The following is a 26862-nucleotide window of genomic DNA, read 5'->3' as shown; positions in this document are numbered from 1 at the left end:
AAATAACAGGCCACTAACACAGAAAGCAAATTCACTAGTACCACCAACAACTTCAAAGTTTTTTAATTTTAAAGGAGTGGAAGTAAGAAGAGGAACACAATAGGTTTTAATTCACATTTATTTTCCAAAAGCACAAAAAGAAACTCACTGTAATGGGCTTTAGCGGATGATAGTCACCAAAATCCAAGGGTACAGATTCCAGTTTGCACACTTCCGATTCTGAAACATAGTTTCTTGATCTCGCATGCCTTAAAAAGAAAGAGTAAAGGGAAAGTATACATGCATATAAATAACACATACTTGGGAACAGAGAAACATATCCAACATCTACATAGATGCAGGCATAGTTACAAAAAGAAATGCATGTTGAAAAATAAGTCGCTGTAAAGACCAAAATTTCTCTCTCTATTGAGATACATCAACTAAAACTGAAGAAATTTTACTTTTAACCATTCAAATGTATTCTGCCTCTACACCTGGATTCTATTCCACTCCACTGGACACCAAAAGGGCAATATAACCAAGCATTTGTATGTGTGACAGGCTGATGGAGATTACTAAACACATCTTTTAAACTGAATAGTATGAGTGAAAGAAAAAGGTAAGTGTGAAAACACAAGGGAAGAAATCAAAGTGATTGTGCACAGATATAATGAGGGACTACACAGATTCACTTGTGTAGCTACAAAGCTCTTTACTGAGAAATCTATTTATATCTGTTCACTGTACTCATAACAAAAGTTGCAAGAGTCAAATTATAAGAAAAAAAACTCTCAGTACTCATATGCTTGCATTTGCGTATAAGTCCTTGTATAAAAGCTTTGCATCTCCTATGAAAATTAAGCATGCCATTAAGTGAAATAAATCACAAAAATATACATATTTCAGGTTTTATTTTGAATCTGATATTAAGAGAGAGCTGTGAGAACTATGGCCTCCATCTCTAATTGAAAAAAGACTTGATTCCAGAAAAGAACATAAATACAAGTATTTGAGTAAAACAACATTGCCACTAGGAACTAACAGTAACGTACATTATTTATCAATCACAGTTTAAGGATGCTGCTCTTTTATATAATAGATCATTCATTCTGGGTTTAATTGCTTAAATATAAATATAAATTTATATTTTAAAAGGCTTTTAAAGCATGTTTGACAATGTAGGAGGCAAAAAAACGGGGATTAAAAGTTCCCTGACCAGCACCGGATGACAGTTTCAAAAGTGACTTAACAGTTACAAATGCTTTCTAATATCTCTGACGACACATCAACATATGAAATCACTTCCTTTTAATTGTATGGAGTAGTAGTAATGGTTAAACAGGGAAATGAAAATATGAAGTCAGAAAAATACATAGGACAGCTGCTTCCTAAAACAACTGCCATCATAGCTACCACATGGTACCTTCCTTTAGTAGTAGCAATAGTCAAGTACTAAGGCAGAAAGATATCCAAGTAAAATCTAGAAAAATATATTTGCAAATGTTTTCTCTGCATTCTGCTCTCCATGATTTCTTGATTATTTTATTTTTTAGTGTTTGAAACATGCAGAGCACTAATTGTTGTTTCCGGTTTCATCCAGGACCCTGAGAATGTTTATAGCACACAGCAAGGCCTTAGCTGAATGAGTAAAACCAGTGGACACACAAAGGTTTCTTTAATCAGACTCCTAACGAAAACAAACAGCACCCCCCCACACACAATATGCATCCTTCCCACAAAAACTAATCCAAACTTTCAAAGAATTCCATTTCTACTCGGAGAACTAACTCATTAGGAAGAATTCCAGCAGTGCCAAGCAGCCAGCTCTTCTATAGACATTATGTACACCCCAAAAACCCAGATTCATTTAAAAAAATAATATTAAGAATGAGTTTAATTTACGGTTGTGCTACTCCAAGGAGAAGCTTTGACATCTAATGAGATACAGCAGAGCAAAAGAAAGAGTCCAGTGAAATCCGGGTGCTTATTCCTTTTGTTTTCTTGATCTGCAGCTCCTTTTCTTTATACATTAACGGTCTCTTTAATTTGCTGTTGTCCCATGATTCAATGATTCTCCTTGCTCACTTTCTTCATGGGTTAATTAGCATTAGGGTGAAAAATCTTTCAAACTCTTTCTGGCTGCCTAATTATAACATTTCTATTACTCTGTTACAGTTCTGCCAGTATTTCCATACCTCTCCTTTACAGGTATTTCCAAAACAGCAGTGGAGATGTCACTGACAGCTCACACTTGGCATACCACTCCCAGGTCAAAATCAATCGTACTCTAATTATAATGTAAGGCATCACTGGGTAAGTATACACGTCTAATACACACGTGGGAATGAAGAAGAGCTATTCACCCTGCAAATAAGTCTTTAAAAAGAACATTTACTATGTGGCTATTCGAGTGATAAGACAGCTTGTAACACAGCTAATACGGGGGACAAGTTCAAGATTGCTCTGACATTATGTTCCATTTACTCTCCAGGGAAAGGAGATTAAGCATTCCTTTCTCGGCCACAGCAGTGCAGCCAACTTCTGAGAGTAAATAAAAATAAGACTCAGGCCAAGCCGGGGTTTCATCCCCAGTGCTTACTGCAAGATACAGCCCTGCTTGCAGGTGCTGTTTTAACAGCGGGTTTCAATCTTTTTACACACACAAGCATCCCTGCAATTGCGACCACTCTGTGCCTTCAACACTTGCCAAACTGCCAACCTTTTTCTCTCCTCCTGGTAAACCACCTTTTTTCCTGGGACCACCGTTCTTCTTCCTTACCCCTAAGTTACTGAAGCTCTTCCAGCACCCAGCCCGCCCTACATACCCAGGTGCCTCCCTCGCACTCCAGGTTCAGCACACAGCCAGCCCCTAAACAGCAGAACCACCAGCCTGGACTCAACACCTTCCCTTCTTGGGACGTGACACCTTCCAGGCACACAGCACCCATCCAGAGCCAGCGCTCCCCCGAAAGCAAAGGCTTCAAAAAGCTTACAGGGAGCACAAACAAGGCATGTAAAATGGAAAAGAATCTCTTTACAACACTAGACATATATTGGTATTGATAATACAATGACGTGCATCTCACAAGTGAATGTACCTATCATTACTTGAATATTGAACACAAAACGCCCCAAATAAACGTGGCACTTCAGGACATGGTTTAGTGGGCATGGTGGTGTTGTAGTGACAGTTGGACTCGATGATCTTAAAGGTCTTTTCCAACCTAAATGATTCTATGATTCTATAAATATCTCTAGACATTTACACATAGCTATTACAAAGATGAATTCTAGCCCTAAGTTTTGTTTTACTTCATAGATTTGCCAATTTTTTTTACTACTCCAACAGATTTTTAAACCAGTAATTTTCTTAATTTGAACACTATGTTATTGCAAGATCCTTTTATTCAGCGGCAACGGGTGCTACTTTTTTCCTCATATGAAGACTAATCAGTATGCAGACAATTAATCTGCAAAACATCTTTTTAAAATTAGCATCCAACAATACTTAAAAATAGCTAGCATTCTACTGAACCCTGTAGCATGACAGTATCTTCCATATTACAGAAAAACATGCATTGAAACATTTTCCTCTTGTTCATTATTTCTCCATGGGCACTTCTCCATCAGTAGTACCAGACCTACTTATCAGCCTGCTACTTCACTGCTGTATTATCTAAAAAATCAATTTATCAGTATCTCTACTGCTCTGCTTTGTGGCTGCAGTCCTTAGTTTTTCATTAGGTTTTGGTACTGCTAGAAATTCAAGTTGCAGCCACGTGTACTCCTGTTTCTGCAAGGTCACTGACCACACACAGGTATTCCACTAAACTTACTGCACTCAAAATAAGTACCAACAGTTCCAACAGCCTACTAATGCGTCAGAGCTGTCTTACACCCTCAAATTTTCTTAGCTACATAAATTCACTGGGGTGTGAAATATTTTAAAACTTGAATTTATTTCAAAAAGCATAGCTCTGGTGTTTTTATAAAACCTCAACTGGTTTCATTAACAACGGCTTTCAAATCCACCAATTATTTCCACTTTTTATTAAATATGAAAGTTGGCTCACACATTAAAATGGCATGAAAGAGCGAGACATGATTTTCAGCATCACGGTGTATACGGGGAAAGCTTTTTGGCATCCTAATGCTCTAATTGCTGCATATCACTTTTCTTGATTCCACAGTAGGTTTGATCTCTCGTTTGCTCAGGACTATAAGCCGTCGGCCACATCAAAACCTGGAAGTTAGGTATATTCGATGCGTTAAAAGAACAGCCGCCTCAGGAGAGCAAGTCTTCCACAAAATCAGCTCATTTGTGAACAAGTTTGAAGAAAAATTAACTAGGAACATATCTTCCTTTACTCTGTCAGAGAAAGGGTGGCTATTTTACCCTTCTCCTTCCACAACGAACACCAGACTGTGGTTGCCCCACGCCCCGGGCAGCGCACCTTCCTCAGCCGTACACCCGGCTCTCCCGCACAAACACCGCACGCCGCTCGAAGCCGGCTCTGCCTCTTCAGTCCGCCGCCCGCGAACGCCCGCCTGCTCCTAGGGAGCCCGTGGAGGACAGCTCACAGAAGCTGAGGGGTGCCGGCAAACCTCACTTCACCGCGCGAAGTCTTCGTCTTCCCCGGCGAGCTCCGAGGAAGGCGCCAGCGGCCGCTCGGGCGATCGCGCAGCGACACCGCCCGGCCGCGGCGGACACGCCGCCCCCCTCCCGCCGCCGCCTCCCCCCGGACGGAGGAGGACGCGCACCGCCCAAAGCCCAGCAGCGGGATCGAGCCAAGCCGAAGGCCAGCCGCCCGACAGCAGCGCTCCTGCCTCGTGAGGGCACAGCGAACGCCGCCGGTGTGCGGAGCGGCCGCCCTCTCCCGCCCGGGCTGTCGCGGCGGCCCCCTCGCCGCCCTCCCGCACGGCCCGGCGGCGGGGCCGGCCCCCCGGGGGCGCTCCGGCGGGGGAGCCCCCACGCAGCACGGTGCAGGGCTGTACCGCCGCCCCGGCACGCCAGGTGGCTTAACGTAAAACCAGCGTCTCGCATGTCCGACCTGCGTCTCCACGTTTACTCCCGACGGCCGCCAAGAGAACCGCCGGACTGCCGGCCCACGCCACCGCGGCCCCGGCTCCCTCCCGCCACTCGCCGAGGTCCCAGTCCCCTCGGGCCGAGCGGCCCCGAGTCCCCCGTCCCCCCCCCAGCGGCGGCGAGCGCTTTCGCTTCCCGAGGGCGAGGCCTCCCCAGCGCCGCAGCCTCGCCCGGCGGGGCGGCTTCCCCCGCCGGCACGCCCGGGCGCTCTCCGAGCCGCCCCCGCCTCAGCACCGCGCCCCCCCCCCCCGGCTGCGAGGGGCGCCGAGGACGACGGCTGCCCTCACACAGCCGCGGGAACCCGCCGCCCCCTCGGAGCCCGCTACCCGACCCCGCCGGGCCCCCCCACCGCCCTCTCGGGGCCGGGAGGAGCGCAACCCCCTCTTCGGGAGGGGGGCAGGCAGCGCCCGGCGCCCCCGCCCGCGCCTCCCACAGCCTCACCAGGGGAAGGCAGCCATCTTGCCGCCCCGTCACATGACGCCGCGGCCGGGCAGCGCCTTCTGCCGCCATTTCCCGCCCCGCCCCGCCCCGCCCCGCGGCGGGAAGCGGCTCGCCTCAGAGCCGGCGGTTAGCGGCGGCCTTGGGGCGGTCGGTGAGGGGCTGGCTCCCGCTGCAGCGGGACGGCCGCGGAAGCTCCTCTCCAGGCCTTTTTTTTTTTTTTTTTTGAAGCCTCGTGTAAAATATTACACGGGGGTAACGCCACAGCCGGAGCTTTTTACGAACGGGTCGGAAGACCCTTAGTGAGCGGTACGAACTGCGGCGAGTTGTGAGGTGGAAAGCCCTTGCACCACAGGATTTGCCTTTTCCTAGTTTTGCATCGAGTGATTTTCAACCCAAAAAAAGAAAAGAAGTGCAGTTCTTTTTCAAGTTTATTGTGCAGCATGTTTTAAATAAAAAGCAAGACCGGTGAACATGAAATAAAGTACAAAAATAAATACACTTTTATAATGGTAATACAATTCCACACAAAATAAAAAGATAAATATGTATAAATACAAAACATCAAGTACAAAACCAAATTCTGGCACTTGTCAAGAGAAAGGCCTCATGAAAGTTAAAAAAACCATGTGCTACAATGTTTTATCACACATACTGGAGGCATGCTTAAAGTAAAAGAGGTTTAGATGTGAAACCTGAACAGGAGGTAAGCAGTTTTACTAACACTTAAACTAAACCTATTTTTACATCAACATATTGCCTATGCTAAGAATAAATACAGCACATAAAACTTCCTTTAAAAACATCGACCTTTAGCATTATCAACAGCACATCTTGTCACCAGTGACACAGGTTACTCTTGCCATTGTAAATTTTTCCCCTCTTGGGATGTTTTCCACTCCTAAGGAAAGTTGGGAACCAAAACAGAGCTTTGATGCCTACTGGGTGAGCAGGAAGCTTGCCTCAGGCATTTTCAATATTCTGTCTGCAATTGTAAAGATCCACAGCATTTGGATGGAGGAGGCAGGTCCTCCACTGGTGTAAACACTTAAATTTACACCATTAGGGGAGCCCTCCCCCAAGCTTTCAAATAAACACTGCTGTAAAGAGCCACCGAGCAGTATCATTCCTCAAGGTGTTCAGGCAGCATTTTTGCCATTTTCTAAGTAGGTAATTTGGGTAACTTACTGCATGGTATAAAACATTTACTGCATGGTATAAAACATTTGAGAGATGTCACTAGCTGAAGAGGACAGACTTGGTGATAGATAAAAGCCAAAACTAGTGCTGCAAGCAAGCCAATTCCCTCATCACTGCCCATGAAGATACTCTCCTCATCCCACCATTAACGTTCCTCTTTCATGCTGACTATTTAACACAATGAAATTTCTGCTCAGTCTTTTTCCTCTTCCATCCCTGTCACCATGTTACAAAGCCTCCAAAATCAGGGTGTTGCATTGTATCGATACTGGGAAAGCAACAAAATATTACTCTTTTCATTCTGGTAGTCAGTTCTCTACTACTACTGTTACAGAGCAGAACAGTAAGAGCCGCAAAGACTTAAACAGAGCCAAGCTTTTCTCTGTTGGACTTTGAATGTTAACATCATGTCTCAAGATAATTAAAAGACAGAAGTTACAGACTTCTGCTCCCTTCAAGTTGACGCATAACATCCACCAATATGAAGACCAAGACAAAATATGAGCATGATCTTTTAATGTTAGATTTTCATAAATGTAAGAGTGTGTGTGCTGGGATGTGGTAGGGATTTACCCTTTCCTCCCCTGAAATCATGATTTTGGTACAAGGGCCTCTTAGATCCTGGTAGAAGAGAAACTGCTTAGAAAAACTGCAACTGTCATCAACAAAACATAAGATATCTGAATTATTATTATGGACAATCACTTGCAAGTCTGAAATGGTAAAACAATTAAAATCTTGCCTTCTGAAATTTTTGTAGAACATACACTTCTCTTCATCTTGGCCAAAAGTTTTTCCCATAAAAAATGCAGGAGGCAGCAAAGAAAAAATAAAGAACTCTTTCAGCACAGTGTTTGATCCACCACATATATAAATGCGCAATTTTGGTATAGTCTGTCTGCCCAGAAGTTAATGTGGATCCATGTCTGTCCAACTCAGCAGATATGTAAAACTTCTAGGCCATTAATATTTAAATTGAGGTAATCTCATTCATACAGAAAGTACATTCAAAAAGGCTGCCGACAAATTCACTGATGTAAGAGCTCAGTTTTGTTTGATTTTTTTTTTCTTACTTAACTGCTTTAACTTTATGGTACAAAACTAAAAATATATACACACGACTTATGGTGGCAAGCATACACAGAAATTGCAATTTTAAGTAATGCAAAAAGCGTATGTCAGACACAAGAATTAGAGTGTGAAAAAGTCACAAATTAACTTAATGTTGCCCTGTGGTGGTCTTTAAATAAATAAGATTATGAATCTTACGTGTACACAGTAGTATGAATATATAATAAATTTTAACATGCAATTTTTCCACAAGTATTAGAGCTTCACAGCCCTTTATTACTTCAGTATGACTGTATTAATGTGTCATTGTCTGGAAATGGTGAAGTATGTTTATCATTTCTAAATATACATATACATATAGAAGACGCAATATTTGAATCAGTGCTGAGAATGCCATAATTAAAAACCAGCCATTTTATCCCAGTGAGTGTTGTCTTCTTAAATTGTCACAACATTTGGCTTCTTTCTTTGGGTTCTTCCTGCATATGCTCCTAAAAATGAAGTAAAAACATTACCATTTTACAATTATTAGTACTGGTTTTTGTAACAGGATTATCCAACAAAAATAGCTGAAAAAGTTTAGGACAATTTTTTTTTTAAGCAATATTATATATTCACTGGCTACTTTTAAAATGACAGTTTTCATGTTACACCCAAAATGCCTTACAAAAAGTACCTATAGGTTTGGAAAGTAATGACATTTTATAGTATTACCCTCCTCAGTAACTATTCCACCTTCTTTTCTGCTTCTCTAAAACATCCACAACTACAATTCCCAGATTTTTAAAAGATAAGTCTGTTGCATCACCAAGACAGAGATTAAATGACTGATAAGTGGAACTCTGCCATGTACTACTTTCAAACAAACTATCAATTACAAGAATTTAATAATTTAAAAAATATAATACATGTCAAGTATTTAAGATAACTCTTTCCTTTTCCCCAGCTGCCACATTAATAAACGAAGAGACAGCTGCAGGTTTCCATATGTCAATATACACAAGCAGAATTAAAAGTGCAGTATGATTAAGGTCATCAGGCAGAGCCCTTGTAAAAGGAAAGCTGCTCAAGTATAAAAATAATAACAAATAAAAAAAATCTCCATGTATATTTAGAAAACCATAGTATACTATGCATAGTACATGTATCTTCCAGTAATAAGGATTTAGCACTGCAGGCTGCTAAAAGTAGCACAACTCAGCATTCGTTATGTTCAGGCAGTTACCAAGAGTGTCCAGCAATGTGAGCAAACGTTTACCACATGGTGCAGAGCAGTGGAAATGGAAGACAGCCATGGAAGAGAAATAATCGGCAAGCAATTAAATGAATGTGACAGATAAAGTGCCAGTCCTTTTTAAGCTCTTCAGTTACTCTTTGTCAGAGTTGCAGCAGTTACTTACAGGTGTCCAAGGGCTACGTTCAGCACAGTGCAAAGCAGCTTTGGAAATGCCCACAGAGACCTTACCACAGCAGGATCCCTCACATCTGAACACTGTTTCCCACTATACAAAAAGGCATTCTCGCTGGCCCAGCACTCTCCAGTGCTGTACTCTTCAGCTCACCTGTGATCTTGTAGGACAAACAACCAGGCTGACAGGCATGATGCTTTATTAGTGATTTAACACAACCTCTTAATTCTCCTCAAGTGCACAAGTTATAAAAAAATCTCACATACGGAATAGGACAGTATAGGGAAGTGTAAAAAACCCAGCACTAGGTTTGAAGAAGCCAAATTTTATTAAAAAGAGTTACAGTCCTTCTGAACACAATTATCACCCAACCTTTCTCAGTGCCAGGGGGAGCAATTACACGAGGCCTCTCTCCTGTGTCACACAATTGACCTGCTACTCACACATAGCAAGTCTGACACCTTCCTGAAGTGCTGGCTTGAATGCTGGCACACTTCACAGCACACACCGTGTCACACGGGCCAGCTGCGCCCTGCTCAGGCTGGACAGGCATGTGGGAAAGACCACGCTTGGCCAAGTGCTGCTGCCACCCAAATACTCGATGTGCCTCACGCCCCACATTTCTTTTCCTCAACACTTACTCAGACTGGCCAGAAACAAAGGAGATGAATATGCCTACTTGTAGCAGCAGCCTGATCTCAAGCACCTTTTTTCTAATACAATCGGACCACGTTAAATGCCTTGCCTGGCACAGCTTGTAGGCTATTGTCTTACTACCTTGGTCCTATTTAAAAACAAACAAACAAACAAACATCAGATAAGACTCTTTATGGATTTATCAGTTTGTACTTTTCTCTTTAGCACAGAACTTTGGATTGAAGGAGTACAAAACAAAAACTAAATTTACGATCACCAGTTGATTCCTAAACAAAATGACTTCTTGCCAGAAAATGACAATAATCAATCAGAGAGGTATTAAAGCTATGAAGCACTTTGCAGACAGAATTTAAAACAATAATTAGAAGAATGGAAAAAGAAAAGAAAGAAAGTAAAAGGAAAGTTGGATGAGTACACTATTGTTTTCTTCAGAGGGTTTGTCTCATGTCTAATTTGAATGTATTTATAATAGCTGTATTCTACTAACCCGCCTTCCCTTTCGCCCCTCTAATAAGCACAATTTAACTGGGAGTCAGGGATGAATGAAGACAAGAAATTAAATCAAAATATTACAGGTTAGGAGTACAGCAGACTGGTACAGTTGCAGATATAAATAAATCTCTGTATTGCCTAGAACAAGTCACTGCTACCAGTCTGTCTTTTCCGACATGCACAACTTCTACTAAAACAAGAGAAATATATGCATTTGTTTGGCTTTTTACACTTTCTTTTCAAATTGACTTGAGATTATAGTTTCTCTGTCTATGGTTCTTCCCAGACAGAACTTATTGCCTCACTACAGATGACTTTCATGGATCTCTCTTGAAAAAGACACTTTTAGTACTTCAAAAAAACCCCATATTTTAAAAAAATTATTAACAAAAGAAAACCATTCAACATACTGCCAAGCCTTTCCCTATTCACATTTTATTCATATGTAAAGGAGCACATGGAAATATTGCTATTACACCATGGGAACATGACACGTCCAAACACTAAATGAGTTTATGTTGTGTAACAAGAACTAGGGAGCATACAACTGATTAGCCATATCTGCTTTAAGTTCCAAGAAGGCCACTATAGAAGGCATTAAATGGCTTTCCAGATATTCAACAAATAGCAGTAAGGAAAGGCAAAGAGAAATGTAGAGATATATCCCAAAGGATTCTTTTCATTGCCAAGTATCAACTGTCACGACTTAAATGATTATGACTAAGATAAACTCAGGGACTTACTTAGCAGAGCAGCCCATGCTACCAACACAGAAGAGTAAGAAAGAATGCTTTAATTGGATGTCTGATGCCAGACGCAAATGTAAAAAAACACTGTAGCTCATTATGAGCTGAGAATGAATTATACGAGATTGGGGATGGCATCCAAATCTCAAATCGCTACTAAACTTGACACTGATACCACCCTTACACTACTACTCTTTTACAACCTCTGTCATACTGTAACTCGCAGAGGTCTTGATTGTTTTGTTGTCCCTGTTCTTCAGCACTCTCATTTACTTAGTTACTACCAGACACATTTTTGCAAACTTGCAGATGAAAACTTGCCTTAATGCCTACCTCTGGTTGCTAAAATTATATTGCTTACTTTATTTTCTTCCTTCATATTTCAGAGAGATTATTTACTACCTTTGCTAATTTTTCTGTACTGTCACTGTGTGCAACAGAACTGCCTTGCTCTACTTCAGTGGTGACAGCACTGTCAGGAGCATTTGCAACAGAAAAATAAATGAACAAACCTTGGTTGTAATCTCATCATTTGCTTTTTTTTATTTTCTCCTTTTTTTTATTTCCTTCTTCAAACTGAAATGCTACAGAAGTGTATGCATAATTTCTTACTATGCGTCCTCCTATGGTCACTTCTCTTGGCTTCACAAAGTACTATGAAAAGACCAAATACTCTGGGAAAATATCACATTTAAACAGTGTACACACTACACTAAAACTCACAGATACTCTCTGCCAGCATTGCTCCAGGGCTGTCATAAGTAAGATTTTCCCTTATAGGAAAGGTTTGATACTTAATACATAAAGGTAATTCAGATCACTGTGGAAAACAGTTGAAATCCTATTACATTACAAATTTGCCTTATTAAGCCCAAAAATGTCCAATTTTTATACTTGACTCGTGGAACTCTCCTTTAAGAACAAAGTGTAATTGAGATCTTAAACAGTTTTAAAATCTATAAATCACTTTACCTTTTGATAAATTAAGGCTTGTCACTTAAGAAATTTAAAATCCGATTTAAAAAAATGGAGATTGTGTAAGATGTTTCATAGTGTTTTATTCCCTTCATGCCTGAACAGGCTGAAAACTGAGAGGTTTGGCACTGTTATCAAACCTTTTTAATAAAAGCTAACCGATCAGTAATCCCTGTAAGTAAGTACAGGAATACCCCACTTTTAAAATTGAGTCATTAAGACTCAAACATTCTGTAGGATGCTAAATATACAGTATTTTAGGACCGTATGATGACTGAACACCCACTGATAAGTCTGAAACTGTCCTTCCTGTCCTTTCAATAGGCTTCATGTTGAAGACAAGTTACACATGCGTACAGAACTAAGAATCAAATGACATTAAGATTCTAATCCAAGTCTATTTTGACTACTATTAGCTTCTCAAACAGTTACAGTGAATATATCTGGCAATTTTTTTTATGACTGGGCATCTCGTGAGCGAAAGCAAATGAGCTGTGCAGTATATTCTATATACTATGTTTATAGAACTTGAAAGTGGATGGTTAAGTTACCAGCACATGTTTGAAGATAGGTTAGCTTTAACACATAGCAAAGCAGGCGCACAAGAAAAGGAAAACAACATATCGCCCATTTACTTTTTCTAGATACTAGTAACTTATTTACTATAAGATCCAAGCACCAATTTTCTACACACCTGAAACAGCCTTGTTAGACACTCTGCTCTCTGAGGCCTTCTTTCTATTTTGCTCAACCCCCTTCATTGAGGTCTTAGGGGTTCTAATTAAATATAAAAGAGTTAATAAGTCACTTGCAACAAAGTTGAAAGGCTGTATCCAAAAATATAAAGACACTATCAAACTGTGTTTGGCACAGAAACATTTTTACAGTGTCCCACAGAGCCGCCGCCTAAGTATGTGTACAATTCCTATTGACATTATTATGGCTTATGTAGACACATTAAATAGGACAACATCTCCCCATGAACAGATTTTTAAAACTCTATTCAAGAAACTGATTGAGTTCAGATACTTTGGCATTATAGTCTACATATAAAAATTATATATTTCATTAAGTGGAAGCAAAGCTTCATGGAATGAATGTTACAAATACAAATGTTGGAACAGTGTAAATGGAGACAATACACAAGAGGATGAGAACACTAAATATTTTCTTGCAGTATAAGGTAAAACAAAGCTTTATCACTCTCTCAAAATACTGTGAAAAGTAATTATTTTTACTTTGAAAAACAGTTGCAGCAGTATGTGTAAATATTATTCAGAAATCACTGTGCTCTTGCATTTTGCATTTACTTTCATCTTTAGGCTTTAAACATGTTGTGTCCTTACCCTTGTCTGCAAAGCAGTCTATGAACTGGAGCATTCTGTCCTTGATTTGGCTGAAGTACGCTGTTAAAACACAAACTTTTATTAGTAATTTTTCCCTTGTTTTAGAAAAAAAACAACTCAAAAGGAATACTGAATTATGCATCATGTTTCACATAACAAATTTCATAAATGCTAACAGGTTCTGTAATGCAGATGACATGTAGGCAAAAGTGGCAGGAATTAAAATTCCAGAATAGGATTACTACTTCCACTATCTAAAACAAAGAAACAAAAAAGCACACAGGTAAAACTCCCTCAGCAGTGCCTTGGGTTCCTAGTCATTGATAAGAACATGCAGGAAAAAAGGACTGAATCACTTCAACTTGTTATTGAAGACCAAACTGTATTAGTAGACAGCATGTCTTCAGAGCTTTTGGCTAAGAACGGCATAAAAATTGTCTTTAAAGGATGCCACGTATCTGACTTTTTTATACTAGAAAAAAGTGCAGCTAGGCCTCATAAGAGAGGGGCTGTTGTCTTCCTGAACAGCAAGTATTGAACACTGTAATTCTGTGATCTAAGCAAACAATCACACAATCTAGAAGAAAGAACTTTTCCTCACAACAGAAAGCCACTCCTGACAGCTTCCTAACGATAAACATATCAATGATCACATTACAAAGTAAATGGTATTAAGAAAAGTAGTAGTGTTAAACTGAAGCTTAAGAGATACTAATAGCGTATCTCAGTGAAAAACCTTGAGCTTGAGCACAGAGATTTAAAGCCATAAATAAAAAATTTCTGAAGATAACGTTTCAGAACTGACTCTTAAGAAAATAAATCTTTTCTAACTTCTAATGAGCTAGTAAACCCCTTTCTCAGACCATGCTAAATCAGATTTCATTACTGTCCATCATAATAGTGACAGGAATTGAGCTGACTGATGCAAAACCAGCAACACAGATCAAAGAATCTGTCATTATAAGACAGTTCTTTAAAAGCATCCTAATACAAGTAATCTTCACTCACCGGCTTTCAGGAGTTTTTTGTTTTATGATTATTTTTTTACTTGGCATTCCCATTTCTGAAGCCCTAGAGAAATAGAAGTATTGAAACATATTTTAATTATAAAACCATCATCTAGGTCTTAAGCAGAAACAGTAAGAGAATACCTACAACAAGATCTTCATCTACATGTAATACTGCCAGAGCAGTACTACAGATTATCACTTTTTACTCATGAGCAAGTGTAACACAACTGTTCAGTCCACTGTGTTGCAGGATAATGCCTGCTACAATCCCCCCCCCACCCCAACTTTGCCAGAGATACTCTATCAAGTATCTCTATTGCTAGGAACCTTAGAAAGACTGATAAAATAACTTAGAGCACTTTTTACAATTTACACAATCAACCATAAACTAAGTGCTCACCACCGGAATATAGCATAAATGCACAACTTAGAACAAACATTCTGCTCCCATTCAAACAAGAAGTCCCTTAAAAGTAAAAGCGAACTACTATTACTAAGACACCACACACCCAAAGGCTGTTTTTTATTCATTCTTGCTAGGAGAAACATTAGTTTGCAAAGAACCTCTTACTCCAAAAACTTGTTTTTCACTATTTCCAAAGCCTCCTACTCATCCTCTTGCACCCCACACCCCACCACCACAAACAGAGAACTGCACGTACTTCATGTACTTTTTCCTGTCCAGAGATTTCTGCGTAGCTGTTGAAAGTGTTGCTCTCTCTCTTGGGCTCTTTACTTTATCCTAAAAAAGCAAAAGAACTGACAATAACTCTAGTTACTGCTCTCTTTGAGCTTAACCTGATCTGACCTGCCTGTATTCAAAGAAATAAAATTTAAAAAAAAACCCAAACAACAAAACCAACAGTGTTTTCAGTACTAAGTTCACATTCAGGCTAAATTAAAGGGTTTTTTTTCTTTTTTAAAATTAATGGATCTTCCTTATATGACCAAATTCAAAAAGTTTGTGTGCCATAACAAATTCTTGCTATGGACTTTTTGTTATTACTTTCACCGTGTTCTTCATTGTAATTTTTATACATCTACACATTAAAAGTTTCAACATAATAATCTGCTACTGCACTGACCCCTTTTTTTTTTATTTGAAGTTACCTACAGAAGCATAATTAAACAAAAATTCAGATTTAAAAAACTTTTTACTGGGTGAGGAATAATCTCTTAAAAGCAAAATGATTCAGTACTTAAAGTCTTAAAACAGTTTACATTATCTTGAATATAACACACCATTTGCCTGAGCATTTTCTCTTTCCGAACTTCACGATCATGACGCAGAATATTCATTCTTTCCGATGCCTCCATTGCAAAAAAGATGTCATGGATGTCATACAGAGCAGCTCGCAGCTGCAAAGAATAATTAAAATTTTAATAAAATATTCACTCAACATTCCCATGCTTTTGATCATCAAGCTCTTCTCACTTTCAATCTAAACAAAGCACTTGAAAAGATAATTTTGAAATCTCTCTTAATGTGTCAGCACAAAAATAGAGTCTTCTCTTCACAGCCATAATTTAGAATTTGTACTTTAAACAAAGTGACTGTGAGGATTTTAGGTATTTATACCACAAAAGCAGAATAGCTAGGGGAAAAAAAAAAAAAAAGGTTTAAATTGTGTCACCTGAGCCATTACTCTTTCATGAAGAGATGCATCTTGTGCTGAAACACTTCCTCTTTTTAACGGGGCTTCAGACTGAAAATTTTTTATGAACTCCATAGTATCCTGGGTAAGGCAGAAAAATAAGATTAAGCACCAAGCATAATCCTTCACAAGAAAGCAATCATTATGAACTGTACACACAGGACATATATTCTTTGTTTGACTTGGACCTTATGACTCTAAGCAATGCAACACTCAAACATGTTCACGTGACAGACATTCCCAAATTCTTCTGAAAGCAGAAAATGCATGATTTCACCTGTCAATTGAAGATAGGAACAAAAACAAACAGGAGGACAAGCTGCATAATATAAAAATGCTAATCTTACTTTTACAGTTTGCTTAAGATGTTTCAGTTTTTCTGTCTGCAGGAGTCTACGAGTGAGAAAACCCTTTGCCACAGCAGTGATCTTATCGAACTTCATCTGTATCTCTGGACTGAAAACCTTAAAAGAAAAGAAGCGTTTTCTAAGCATTGGATAAAAAAAGCAAGACTTACGAATTATTGCTCAAATAACATCAATCATGTGACATAAGTTTTCAGGTAAGAAACAAGCTGTTGATAAAGGTTTTGGCTAGGTCAGAAGTATCCACCATAATACTAACTTAGCAGAAGCAATATATTGTTATAGAATTATTTTGCATATATGAACAACTAGAAAAATATCCTATACAGTTCTCTCGTGTAATTGAAGTCAATATAGGAAGGGATAATAAACTTTTCTGTGAGATTTATTACTGCACAGCTATTATCAAGTTAACAGTGTCTTACAAAAACTAGAGGGCTTTTTAAGCTATAAATAAATCTTTTTTTTTTCCTTACCTGAGTCCACCTAGTTTTGATCCTGTTACTTGGCCTAGATACTGAGGTTTTTATAACTCCACTACCTGATGGTCCCCAGAGAAAGAATGAAGTTTCACTTGTTGAAGCAAAGGTGTTAGGTGTAGTAAAACCTGTGTGCAAAGCAGAATGTACAGTTCAACACACACTTTTCCATAAAGTAATGACCATGTGTGTGCATACACTCAGCTCAGAGACAGCAGCTTTGTTTACAAGGTCGATTAGAGCCAAAAAGCAATCTGAATATTTCCAATTCACTTCCTAGCAAAATTTGCCAAACAGAAAACAAACCAAAACATTTCATAATGTTCTGGAACAGGTGAGAGGTGTTCCATCAGCTATAGCTGTACTTCCTTGCAGTTGAGACTCCTTGGCGTAGCCCCTCTAATCCTCCCGCACAAACAAGAACACCTGGCTCGCTGCTGTGCAGCTACATATGAGGATGAACCTTCTGTGACATGATGCAAATCCACATCCTCATCTTTGATCAAATGAGTTTACTCTTAGCTTGTTTTCCTCAAATATGCCCTACAACAATTCTATAACAAATGCAATACATGGAATAGTACAAGGATAGCTGAAACTGTGCTAAATGCCAGCTAGACAAAGATGCAACACAGAATTTGTTTTATATATGCTGTCAACAGCTGAAGGCAACAGCTGTCTGCATATCCTGACCAACACGTGCCCAAGGACAGGAACACTGCATTTATCAATACAATGGGGCAGCTGGTCCAGTCAAGTACTGTAAAGCAAAATGTATCACATTTAATCTATATTCTACCCTCTCAGTTTTACCAATGCTGGTGGAGTTTGCATTATGGACTGTCTCCAGCTGAGACTGCACACTTTCCAGCAAGCCACTTTCGCTTTTTTTCCTCCACTCCAACTCCATTCTACTGTTAATATTCACTTTAGAAATTTCTATTTCCGTTGTAGCAACCTTCTTTCCTTTCAACTTTCTCTCCTGCTCTTCCAGTTCCTACAAAAGAAAGAATCAACTATAAGACTACTTTTCTAACTCTGCAAAACAATAGGATACACATTTTAAAACCAACTGCTTCCTGACAAACTGCAATACAACACACATGCCCTTTGCTTAGAATTTTTCCTCTTTTTACCTTACCTTCTGCAATTTCTCCTGTTCTCTCTCTTGTTCAGCTATCAGAATCGACAGCTGTTGTGCATGCTGTTCTTCAAGTCTCTTCCTCATTTCTTCAAAGGCCAACATTTTAGTTTTTAAAATATCTTCTGAGAAGATACATTACAAAGAATCAAGTATTAAATAATTTCTATATGATCTTTGCCACAGACATACATGCATTTAACAGGAGTAATTTGCATCATCAGTAAAAAAGTACAACATATCTTTGACATCAGGTTTCCATCATGTTATTGCTAAGAACCTCATCAGTTGCTACAGTCCTTCAAAATATATGCATGTTCATATTTGTGGGATAAGCATGTGAATACAACAGCAGTAACATCAACTGAGCCAGTATTAAAATAAGAACACAAAAAATCTAGCTCTAAGAATAGTATACCTACACTTGCTTGAATTTATGCCACTTCAGCTTGACTTGGTAGACACATATAGATGTAACACAGTCTTGAATTCGAAGACAATACCAACATAGTAATTTGCAACCCATTAAAAGGTATTTTCTTTTAATTTATATAGGCTATCTTTTCTTTCAGTAGTCTTATTTAGACCTCATGGAATAAAACATAATTTTCTTAGTAAAACTAAATTCCAGTTTCTACATTCAAATGGGAAATTAATATTTGTGCTGTCAAATGATACCCTTGAAAATAAATACGGAATTCACAGAACTGATACACAATGTTTTAGCTGATGTTTCCTCATAAATTGTTTAATCGCGTATTTGTTACAAATAACTGTTATAAGACTTCTGACTCCAAGTGACTTCTAAGACAGCAATTACTCCCTTCTGTAGCTGTTAAAAATGGCTCAAGTAGCAAGTCAAATTTCAGAATTTGTCATTAATTAAAAATTAAATAATGAGGTTACTGAAAAAAAGATCATTTACACTCAATAAAACTTTAGCCTTTTGACATATATACATACTTAGAAACACCAGTGACTAACGATCATTGTGGTTTTTTCTACGAGATTTATAAACTGAGAAGTAAGTTTAAGAAAAACCCTCAACTAGAGGAAATCTTTTACCTTTTGCCATACTAGCAGGGGCTGCATTCTTGGTAATGTAAACTGATGCCACAGGGTATTTCTGTTCTTGCAACCACTGCTTCTCTTGTTCTTCCATTCCAATTGTTAGAACACAGGGACCATTTTCTTTTTGGCAGTTGTCGGTGTCCAAATCAAGTCTACGTTTTACCTTTTCAAAACCATTTTCTAGAAACTGCTCGCTTGCTGGGGAAACACTTGGAGTGTCCATCTGCTGTCGCACATTCTTGCTCTGCATTAGTAGCGGGGACGGGTTTTCTACATCGTAAGATTTATTGAGTTCTACTGGAGAATTACACTTAGTATTTTCTAGCAAACTAGACGGTTTGGTTTCATTCACAGGTAGGAGCTTCTGTGCTACTGTAGACTGACTGATGGCAAATGGGTCATTCAATTTTGGAGCTACAGTATTAGTACTAGTCTCTGCCTTAAATGGCCCTCTGCTGTCCATCACTACGTGTCCTTCCACCGCAGCCAACAACGTTCCTTTGCTTTCCAAGTGCCCAAAGGAATGGCGATTCGGTTTGCCCACCCCCAACCCATCACAAGGGCCTGAAGAATTCCTGTTGACACTGGGAACTCTGGCAGGGCAAACCATAGTGAAGTCCACCATGAACTTTGGCACTGATTCAGACACATTATTTTTATCTGCAATATCTTGCATGATTAAATCCATCGCTCTACCTTTGCCTTTAGGACTTAACTCGTAAGCATTCACAGGGTTATTTATAACAATGTGACCCATTGATAAAGGTCTTGGGCGCCTTCGGTGCATTTTAGGGCTCATGCTTGGCTCTGGGCTTGGCAATTTGGCGTAAGAGCCCGTGAGGCTCCTGACAATGCTACTGTCACGATCAAACATAGAAGTCTTTTTAAATTCTTCATCTGAATCCGAATCCACCAATGGGGGTGTTCCAACTCTCATAGGTATGTCCACTTTAGAAAAACTGGATAAAGCAGACATACTTGTGTTATTTGTATGAGTAGAGGCACCTTGGAGAAGGGTATTTGATTTATTAAGACTGGGTTTATCAAGTGTCGAAGTGGTGCAACTTCTGCCGGTAAGCTTTCCTCTTTCTTTCACAGGGTCAGTTGTTTTAACACCATCATTTTCTTTATCTGAATGACTTTCACTCATACTCCTCTTTGAATTACTTTTTGAGCTACGTTTGGTTTGCTCTTTCTCTATGTACTCCCTAGATCTCTTCATCAGGTTCTGAAGACTCATTACGTATGGATCTTGGACTTCCTCATCTGATGGCAACCCTCCTAGTCCCTCTTTCTTTTGCAAAGCATGTGACGCAAGCTTACTATGCATGTTGTCAGGAGACGCAGCCCTTGGACAAGGTACGTCTTTTGAGATGCAATTCTCGCTTTGCTTTGAAAAAACATTTTCTTCTGCTGCTTTAACTACTTCTGTCACAGTGGATGTCATCTGCCGAGTAGTATCTGATGGCTTAAGTTCTGGTGTCTTTTCAAGCTCTGTGGAACCATGCCTTTCAGGAGAACACGCCACATTGACATCCGATAGAGCTGTGAAGTCAGTTGAAGCTTTTGAATCTGAATCAGGGCAATTATTCTCAGCCTCCTGTGCATTCACATCACTCACACTAGGCCCTCTCCTGATCTGCAAATAAAAATTGAAAAAAAACCCCAATCATGTATTTTCAATGAAATCTCAGATTCTCAGGTTTCTGCAAGCTTCACCTGACTTTAAAAAAAAAGAATGCTACCACCTTAAAACCAATAAAAATTTCCAGTTTGACTGTTAACAATTTCCTACAATACAGAGCTCTTTGCAAGGGGAAGGAGATTATTGGAATTAAAATATAAATTTAAATAATGGTCCACTCAGAATTTTACTCATACCAAGTATCTGAATGCAAAGATGCTCTTTTCTTCATAAGGTAATTTGGATAAATTCAAATAATTTTATGGCTTCAAATTATCTTGCAAGATTCCTCTTCTCTTAAAATATTAAAAAATGTCGACATTAAATAAGAAATGTAATTGCAAAATTTCAGCATGAAAAATAGACTAATCTATAGACAACTAAGAACAATGAACATAATTCCTAATAAAAATAGTGGAACTATAAAATAATTTGTTCATTTTTTTGTTAATCTGGAGACAATTAGATATGAGTTTTCATTTGTCAAGTACTTGGAAAACCAACTTCATTTAAGCAAGAATTACATGCTACTTCTAGTGAGCATTTGTTTAAAAGGATTTTCACATTACAATTATCCTATAGGTTATCCTGTGTGTTGCAACTCAATTATCAAGGGGACACCTTTGAAAAAATAAAAAAGCTAACTTATTTTTGTACTGAACCTACGTTCCTGGTCTGCTCTTCAAATCCCAAGCCAGATGACTGTTGCCACGTACACTCCAGCAAACAGTGCAAACTAGTAAGTTTTGTTTGCCACCTTAGTAACTCAACAAATTCAGTGTTAACTGTACTTGTTGAAGCAACAGGTTAATTTAAAGACTGTATTACAACTGTTTCAAAGACAAATAATACTGCTTGATTAGATGTATTTAATACTCTTTTCCATTTAAACCTCTACTAAATTCACCATTGAAGCAGCAAAGAAAACAAAATATTTGCAGTAAAATTATAAAGCTCACAACAGAACACAAGTTGTTGCAAAGGTAATTTTAATTCTGTAAGCATAAGGTTGAATATAGATAATTTTCTGACTAAACTATAAGCTTGCAAATAAAGCAAACCAGTTGCTCTACCACTGGGGGTATTGTTCATTTGTTTTTACAATCTAGTTGTTTCAAACGCTGTTACAAAAGCAACAGTCACCCACCTGGTGAGGTCTGTCTTTCGCATATACCAAAAACAAGCAGTGAAAAGCAAGTGCCGTGCATTACAAATAATCAATTATCAGGTCACATAGCATGAAACACTAGCAAGTGCTGGTTCTAGAGAGTTACCCACTATTAATTTCATGTTTATATCAGTGAATACTTAAACCCCAGCACTTTAAACATAAGCAGATGTTTTCTGTAAAGCTATAAGAAGGCTTTGGACTAACACTACCTGAACATTTTCTAGAATCTCCTGAACACGATTCAATAAAGCTCTTTTCCGCGAGTTCTGTCTCCAGGTCTCTAGGTCCAGTGCTTTCTGTTTATATTGCTGTATTTCCTTTTTCTTTTCAAGGTTAAGCTGCAAAAAAGAGTGTAAGAAACATGGTTTATATCGCTAAATGCAGATTTCAGTACAGAATTACAGAAGTAAATTAGAAAGAAAAACAACAGAACAAAACAATAGAAGAACAACAATCACCTAAGTTGAGACTTTCCACACATTTTAAATGCCAGCTTCTTTTTAACCAATTATACTTTTCTTTTAATGGAAGGTGCACAAAATGCCTTCTAGGCACACATGCAAATAAACATGAATGTAAAAGGTCATTTAGAAAAAAACTGCATGAACATTACATGCTACAGTACCAACTTCAAATGACACAGGACTCAGACTGCAGGGCAAGTCTTCCTCAGTCCCCTATGGAGATGGGAGGTTTGGGCATCCTGTAGAGCCCTCTGTGACCAATCTTCCTACCCATACTCAAACTATTAAGCTCTATGAAGAACTAGCTTGCACTTGCCCTCTTGAACCATAGGTGAATTTCACAACAAGGCAGAAATGTATGCAAGCAGTCTTCTGGATACTTTTGACAATCAGAAACTGAAAATCTTCCGAGTTACTACTTTAGAATATGTAGTTTGGATAAAAGTCAAAACTAGATCTACAAAGCTACATCTACAAAAATTGGTTTCACAAAGTTCTACAAAATTAGATAGTCTCACGTCAAATTATGCATTTCTTCTACGAAACCTTAAAATATCCACCCATTTGTAAATGAAAAATATTACAATATATCGTTTAGTCTCCAATGTATATCTGTATCATGATTTTTGGCCATTGTTGTTAGAAAGCGTCTCCGTTCATACTTCCCCTCGCTGAAACAAGGAAGTCAGCTGCATTATTGCACAAACTACCAACAGTCTTCTGCTTGGCTCTGTTTGCATTAAGCACAGAATGACTTAACATAATTGATGAGCCTGTGAAACACATTAGAGGAAGCTGCAAACACATGCAAAAAAAATTTACTTAAAAGCTTAACTATCTCAGTATTTCCTATGTGCACTTTTTTTTTTTTTGACACTTTTAAATGAACTCACACGTTCAATATTTGGAATGTCAACACGATTTTACATTAAGTTAAACCCAGCAATAACATTCATCTTTTTAATACCACAAGCATTTTTACTCCCCTTGTGAAGACAAGAAGTTCACGAAATTAAAACCAATGTAGTCGGTGTGAAAAAAAAAATACATTTTACCCCTTCACTTTGTAAAATTAAGGTTAAGAATGCTTAGAATACACTAAGCAGCAGGCCAGATGATACCTGACACAGAGCTGTACCTTCAGCAGAATCATTACATGTGGACATCAAAGCTAGTGCCAATAGCACAGTTAGCACACCAGGGAAGAAAAGAAAAAGAAAAAAAAAAAAAGAAAGAAGGCCTTACCAGAGGGGAAAGCACAGGAACGCCATGGAATTGAATGAGGGAGATATTTCTGTGCTGAACAGTGACAGAGGTTTCTCTTTTTATTGCCTCTTCTTGGATTCTGGAAAGATGCTTCTTGCAGAATATTTCATAGTCCTCCATCTTCATGTTAACTAAGCTGCAAAGAGTAATAACATTATCGTTCCATGTACTTCTGAGACCATGAAGGGAAAACAACATCACAACTAATTCTGTATCACTATATTCCAGGAAACAAGTTAAACATTAGAAAACTCAGTTATGTTTCTCGTCTTCCTCCCATTAACAAATGCTGCAAAGCTTTTCTTTTTTTCCCATATAAAAATAGAATCCGCATAAATGAGCGAAAAAAGATGATGACAGGTACACTGAGAAGCAAGCAAACATTGAGATAATCAGGATTTACAAAACTATACACACTACAGATAACCTGAACAATTTCCGTCATAGATTAAAGCTTTAAGGTCTCCCACGACTATCAGACAGATGCTATCAACTGTAAAAAAAAAAAAAAAAACCAAACCAAAAAACCCCAAAATTGCAGCCAATCGTAAATATTGCAAAAATAATTAAGCTGATATTAAAGCAAGACCAGCCTTTACATTCACGGGCCTGAGAGGAAGCCGTCTCCCTCCCCTGAGCCTCCTCCTCGACACATCCCTGGATCCGACAGCCGCCAATGCTTCCACCCGAAAAAGACGTTACAGCCTCGTTTCCTTAAAAGAGCCTACGCGTCTCTCACCGCCCATCCCCACCGGAGCGAGAGCAGAGCCAAGCACACCGGCCGAGGCCCGCCAACGCTTTTGTTCCCCTCGCACACCCCTTCGGCCCGTCTCCGCCTTCCTCCCGCCCGCACCGAGCCCTCCCCGGGCCGCCCGGGAGGACCCCCGCTCCCCGGCCCGGGCGGCAGCCTCGCCTCGCCTCACGCCCGCCTCCGGGAGGCAGGTGGCACCGGCGGGGCCTGGCCGGGGCCCCGCGGCCCTGCCCGCCCGGCGGCAGCGCGGCCGCCGTGTCGTCGCCCCCCGCCACCGCGGGGCACGGCCCGGCGCACGGCCCGCCCCGAGGCGCTCGGCGAACCACTCGGTACCTGCGCGGGGCTCGGAGCCGCGGCGCGGCGCGGCCCGCTCGCTCCCCTCACCCGCGCAGCCCGGGCTGGGCGGGCGGGCGGCCTGCGCGGCGCTGCCCCGGCCGCCTCCCGGCAACCGCCTCCCGGCAACCGGCCCGCCCCGGCCCCGCTTCCCCGCCGCGGCACTACAAGCCCCAGCGCGCACTGCGGCCCCGCTCCCGCTCCTCCCGCCTCGGGGCGGGACGCGGGGGACACGGGCGGGGCGCTGGCTTCTCTTGGGCCGAAAATTTAGGGAAAACAAACCCTCTTGATTTGGTCTGGGAAAGGTCGTGAGCTCCCCTTCACGCAGCCGAGTCCCGCGGGACAAATCTGTCGGTTTGGGGCGGGCTCCCAGGCAAAGGTGGCTCCAATTTTCAGAGGTACGAGGTGGGACTGAGGACCGCCCTGGTCCTCTTGATTTCCAGCGACTTCCACACGCAGGTCTCCCTCCAAGACAAGTTCCCCTCTTAGCACGAGTGAAGCCTGTTCTGCTCTGTCACGTTAAATATCATATGGCTGTGCAGTCCTTGTATAGTCAGGACCACAGATGTGCCGCCAGCAGGTATCGGTTTCATTGAATGCGCTGTGATGAGAAAGATAAACATGAGAACTTGTTAATACGCTCTCTGGACACAGCATCACGGTGTCACCGCAGACATCCTATCCCTCCTGCTGGGGCGGCAGGCAGCTGCTGGTCCAGCCGGCCGAAGGAGCAGGTAATACTCACCCACGAGGCAGGTCAGGCGGAAAACACATGCTTGTTTGCCAGCACTCGGCCCAGGCAAATTAATTTAAATTTATGGAAACATCTAGTTCCTGGTGAGTATTTAGAGATGTTAAAGCTGTCGTTCTTGTTTCAAAAAACGACTCCTTCACCTGTTAAACCTCTTCGATACGTTAAACATTATTGAGTTTTTTTTTTAAATCTACACCTTTAATCTTAACAAATGCTGTTGTTTATCAAAAGATTTTTAAATATGCAAGACGTTTAATTAGCCATTCCGTATTTGTGTCTGCGTACATATATCTGATTCTTCTTTAGGTACATCTGGCAGATGCACAAAACCATAGACAGAAAAGAATATCTGAGATGCTCAGAATCAGCTAGGACAATATGTGACAAATATTTACCTCAGCTGTTAAAAGAAAAAAAATTAAACTGGGTTTAGAAGATTGCCTGCAGCCTGTTCCACCTCCGGTTGGCAAGAGAGCCTCCCTGCAAAGTCAGTTTCTTCCCATCCTTCCCACTAGAGAAAACACACACACACACACTAAAAATCCTCATTTTTGTTAATACAAACCGCTATTTCCTCTGCTTTGCTGTTCTATCTCCAGACTAAACAAGCCCAGTTTCTTCAGCCTTCTCCCATTTCCCCGTCTCGTTGCTCTTTCCTCTGGATGCTCTCCCGTTGTTCACACTCTCGTCACGCCCAGCGGTAAACGCGAACTTCCCGCTCCAGCAGCAGCCTCTCTTGACGCGGGCGGGAGCCGCGGTCCCTGGGTGAGTCCCGGCACCTCCGCTGCCCTCACAGCACCGGGGCCGCCTAGTCCGGGGCTGGGTTTGTGAGGAGGCACGAGCCGATAGCTACCCACCTCACACAGAGCGTTAGCTACACAACGTACACAGCAGGCAACGCTGTACAGAGAAACACGATCATTAACTGGAAAATTACTCATATTATATTTCGAACTAGTTAGGTGGCATAGCTGGATAGAACCCCCGACGCTCTCCAGACACACGCGACAGTCTGGGCAGCGGTACCTCCCCTTCAATTAACACCATTTATTTTTATCCGCGCCGGTTTTTATCCGGAATAATCCGTATATTTCTCGCAGGGCTCCTCCGACCTTTACCCGAAGGGCTTCCTCAGCCCCAGGACCTGCCGGCCTCGGCCTCGGCCTCGCGCCGCCTCCACCCCGCCCCTCGGCGCCTGCCGGTGGGCGGTGCCAGGCGGGGATTGGCTGGCGGTAACAGCCGCGGCGCGCTGGTTAGTTGAGGGCGGGCGAGCGGCGGGCGCCGATTGGTTGCTGGCGGCTGAGGGCTGGCCGGCG

General features: G+C 40.7%; 2 protein-coding genes across 13 annotated transcripts in view; both read right to left on the bottom strand.

Annotated features, from left to right (window-relative positions):
* VPS35L (VPS35 endosomal protein sorting factor like) overlaps nucleotides 1-5588 on the bottom strand; it is a 59217-nt gene extending 53629 nt beyond the window's left edge. Inside the window, exons 1-3 of one of the 5 annotated variants that reach the window (XM_049791233.1) lie at nucleotides 4437-4720; nucleotides 4056-4225; nucleotides 149-248 (exon numbers count right to left, since the gene is read on the bottom strand). Coding sequence is in view for 2 of the 5 variants with exons in the window: in XM_049791229.1 (XP_049647186.1) it covers nucleotides 149-248; nucleotides 1885-1916 (132 nt within the window). In the remaining 3 variants the exon portion in view is untranslated. The other 4 variants (XM_049791230.1, XM_049791231.1, XM_049791229.1 and 1 more) reach the window with 4 other exon arrangements.
* A 336-nt stretch (nucleotides 5589-5924) lies between these two features.
* CCP110 (centriolar coiled-coil protein 110) lies at nucleotides 5925-26692 on the bottom strand. Of its 8 annotated transcripts, none has more exons than XM_049791709.1 (16): nucleotides 26112-26692; nucleotides 25075-25393; nucleotides 23688-23844; nucleotides 22188-22316; nucleotides 19118-20762; nucleotides 18053-18177; nucleotides 17725-17908; nucleotides 16909-17039; nucleotides 16415-16531; nucleotides 16047-16148; nucleotides 15655-15771; nucleotides 15075-15154; nucleotides 14411-14473; nucleotides 13403-13462; nucleotides 12751-12833; nucleotides 5925-8268 (listed from the first exon to the last, which is right to left on the bottom strand). In XM_049791709.1, the coding sequence occupies exons 3-16, from the start codon at nucleotides 23832-23834 to the stop codon at nucleotides 8216-8218; spliced, it is 3036 nt and encodes a 1011-aa protein (XP_049647666.1). In that variant the 5' UTR covers nucleotides 23835-23844; nucleotides 25075-25393; nucleotides 26112-26692; the 3' UTR covers nucleotides 5925-8215. The 8 variants fall into 8 exon arrangements, with proteins under 8 accessions (XP_049647666.1, XP_049647668.1, XP_049647665.1 ...); XM_049791711.1 differs by lacking the exon at nucleotides 26112-26692 and adding an exon at nucleotides 25538-25587; XM_049791708.1 differs by lacking the exon at nucleotides 26112-26692 and having other exon boundaries at nucleotides 25075-25410.
* Nucleotides 26693-26862: the final 170 nt, after the last annotated feature.

Source organism: Accipiter gentilis, chromosome 33 (genome assembly GCF_929443795.1).
Source record: "Accipiter gentilis chromosome 33, bAccGen1.1, whole genome shotgun sequence".
NCBI lineage: Eukaryota > Metazoa > Chordata > Aves > Accipitriformes > Accipitridae > Astur > Astur gentilis.
Note: the sequence above shows the minus strand (reverse complement) of the source record. Positions and strands in the feature narration are given on the sequence as shown.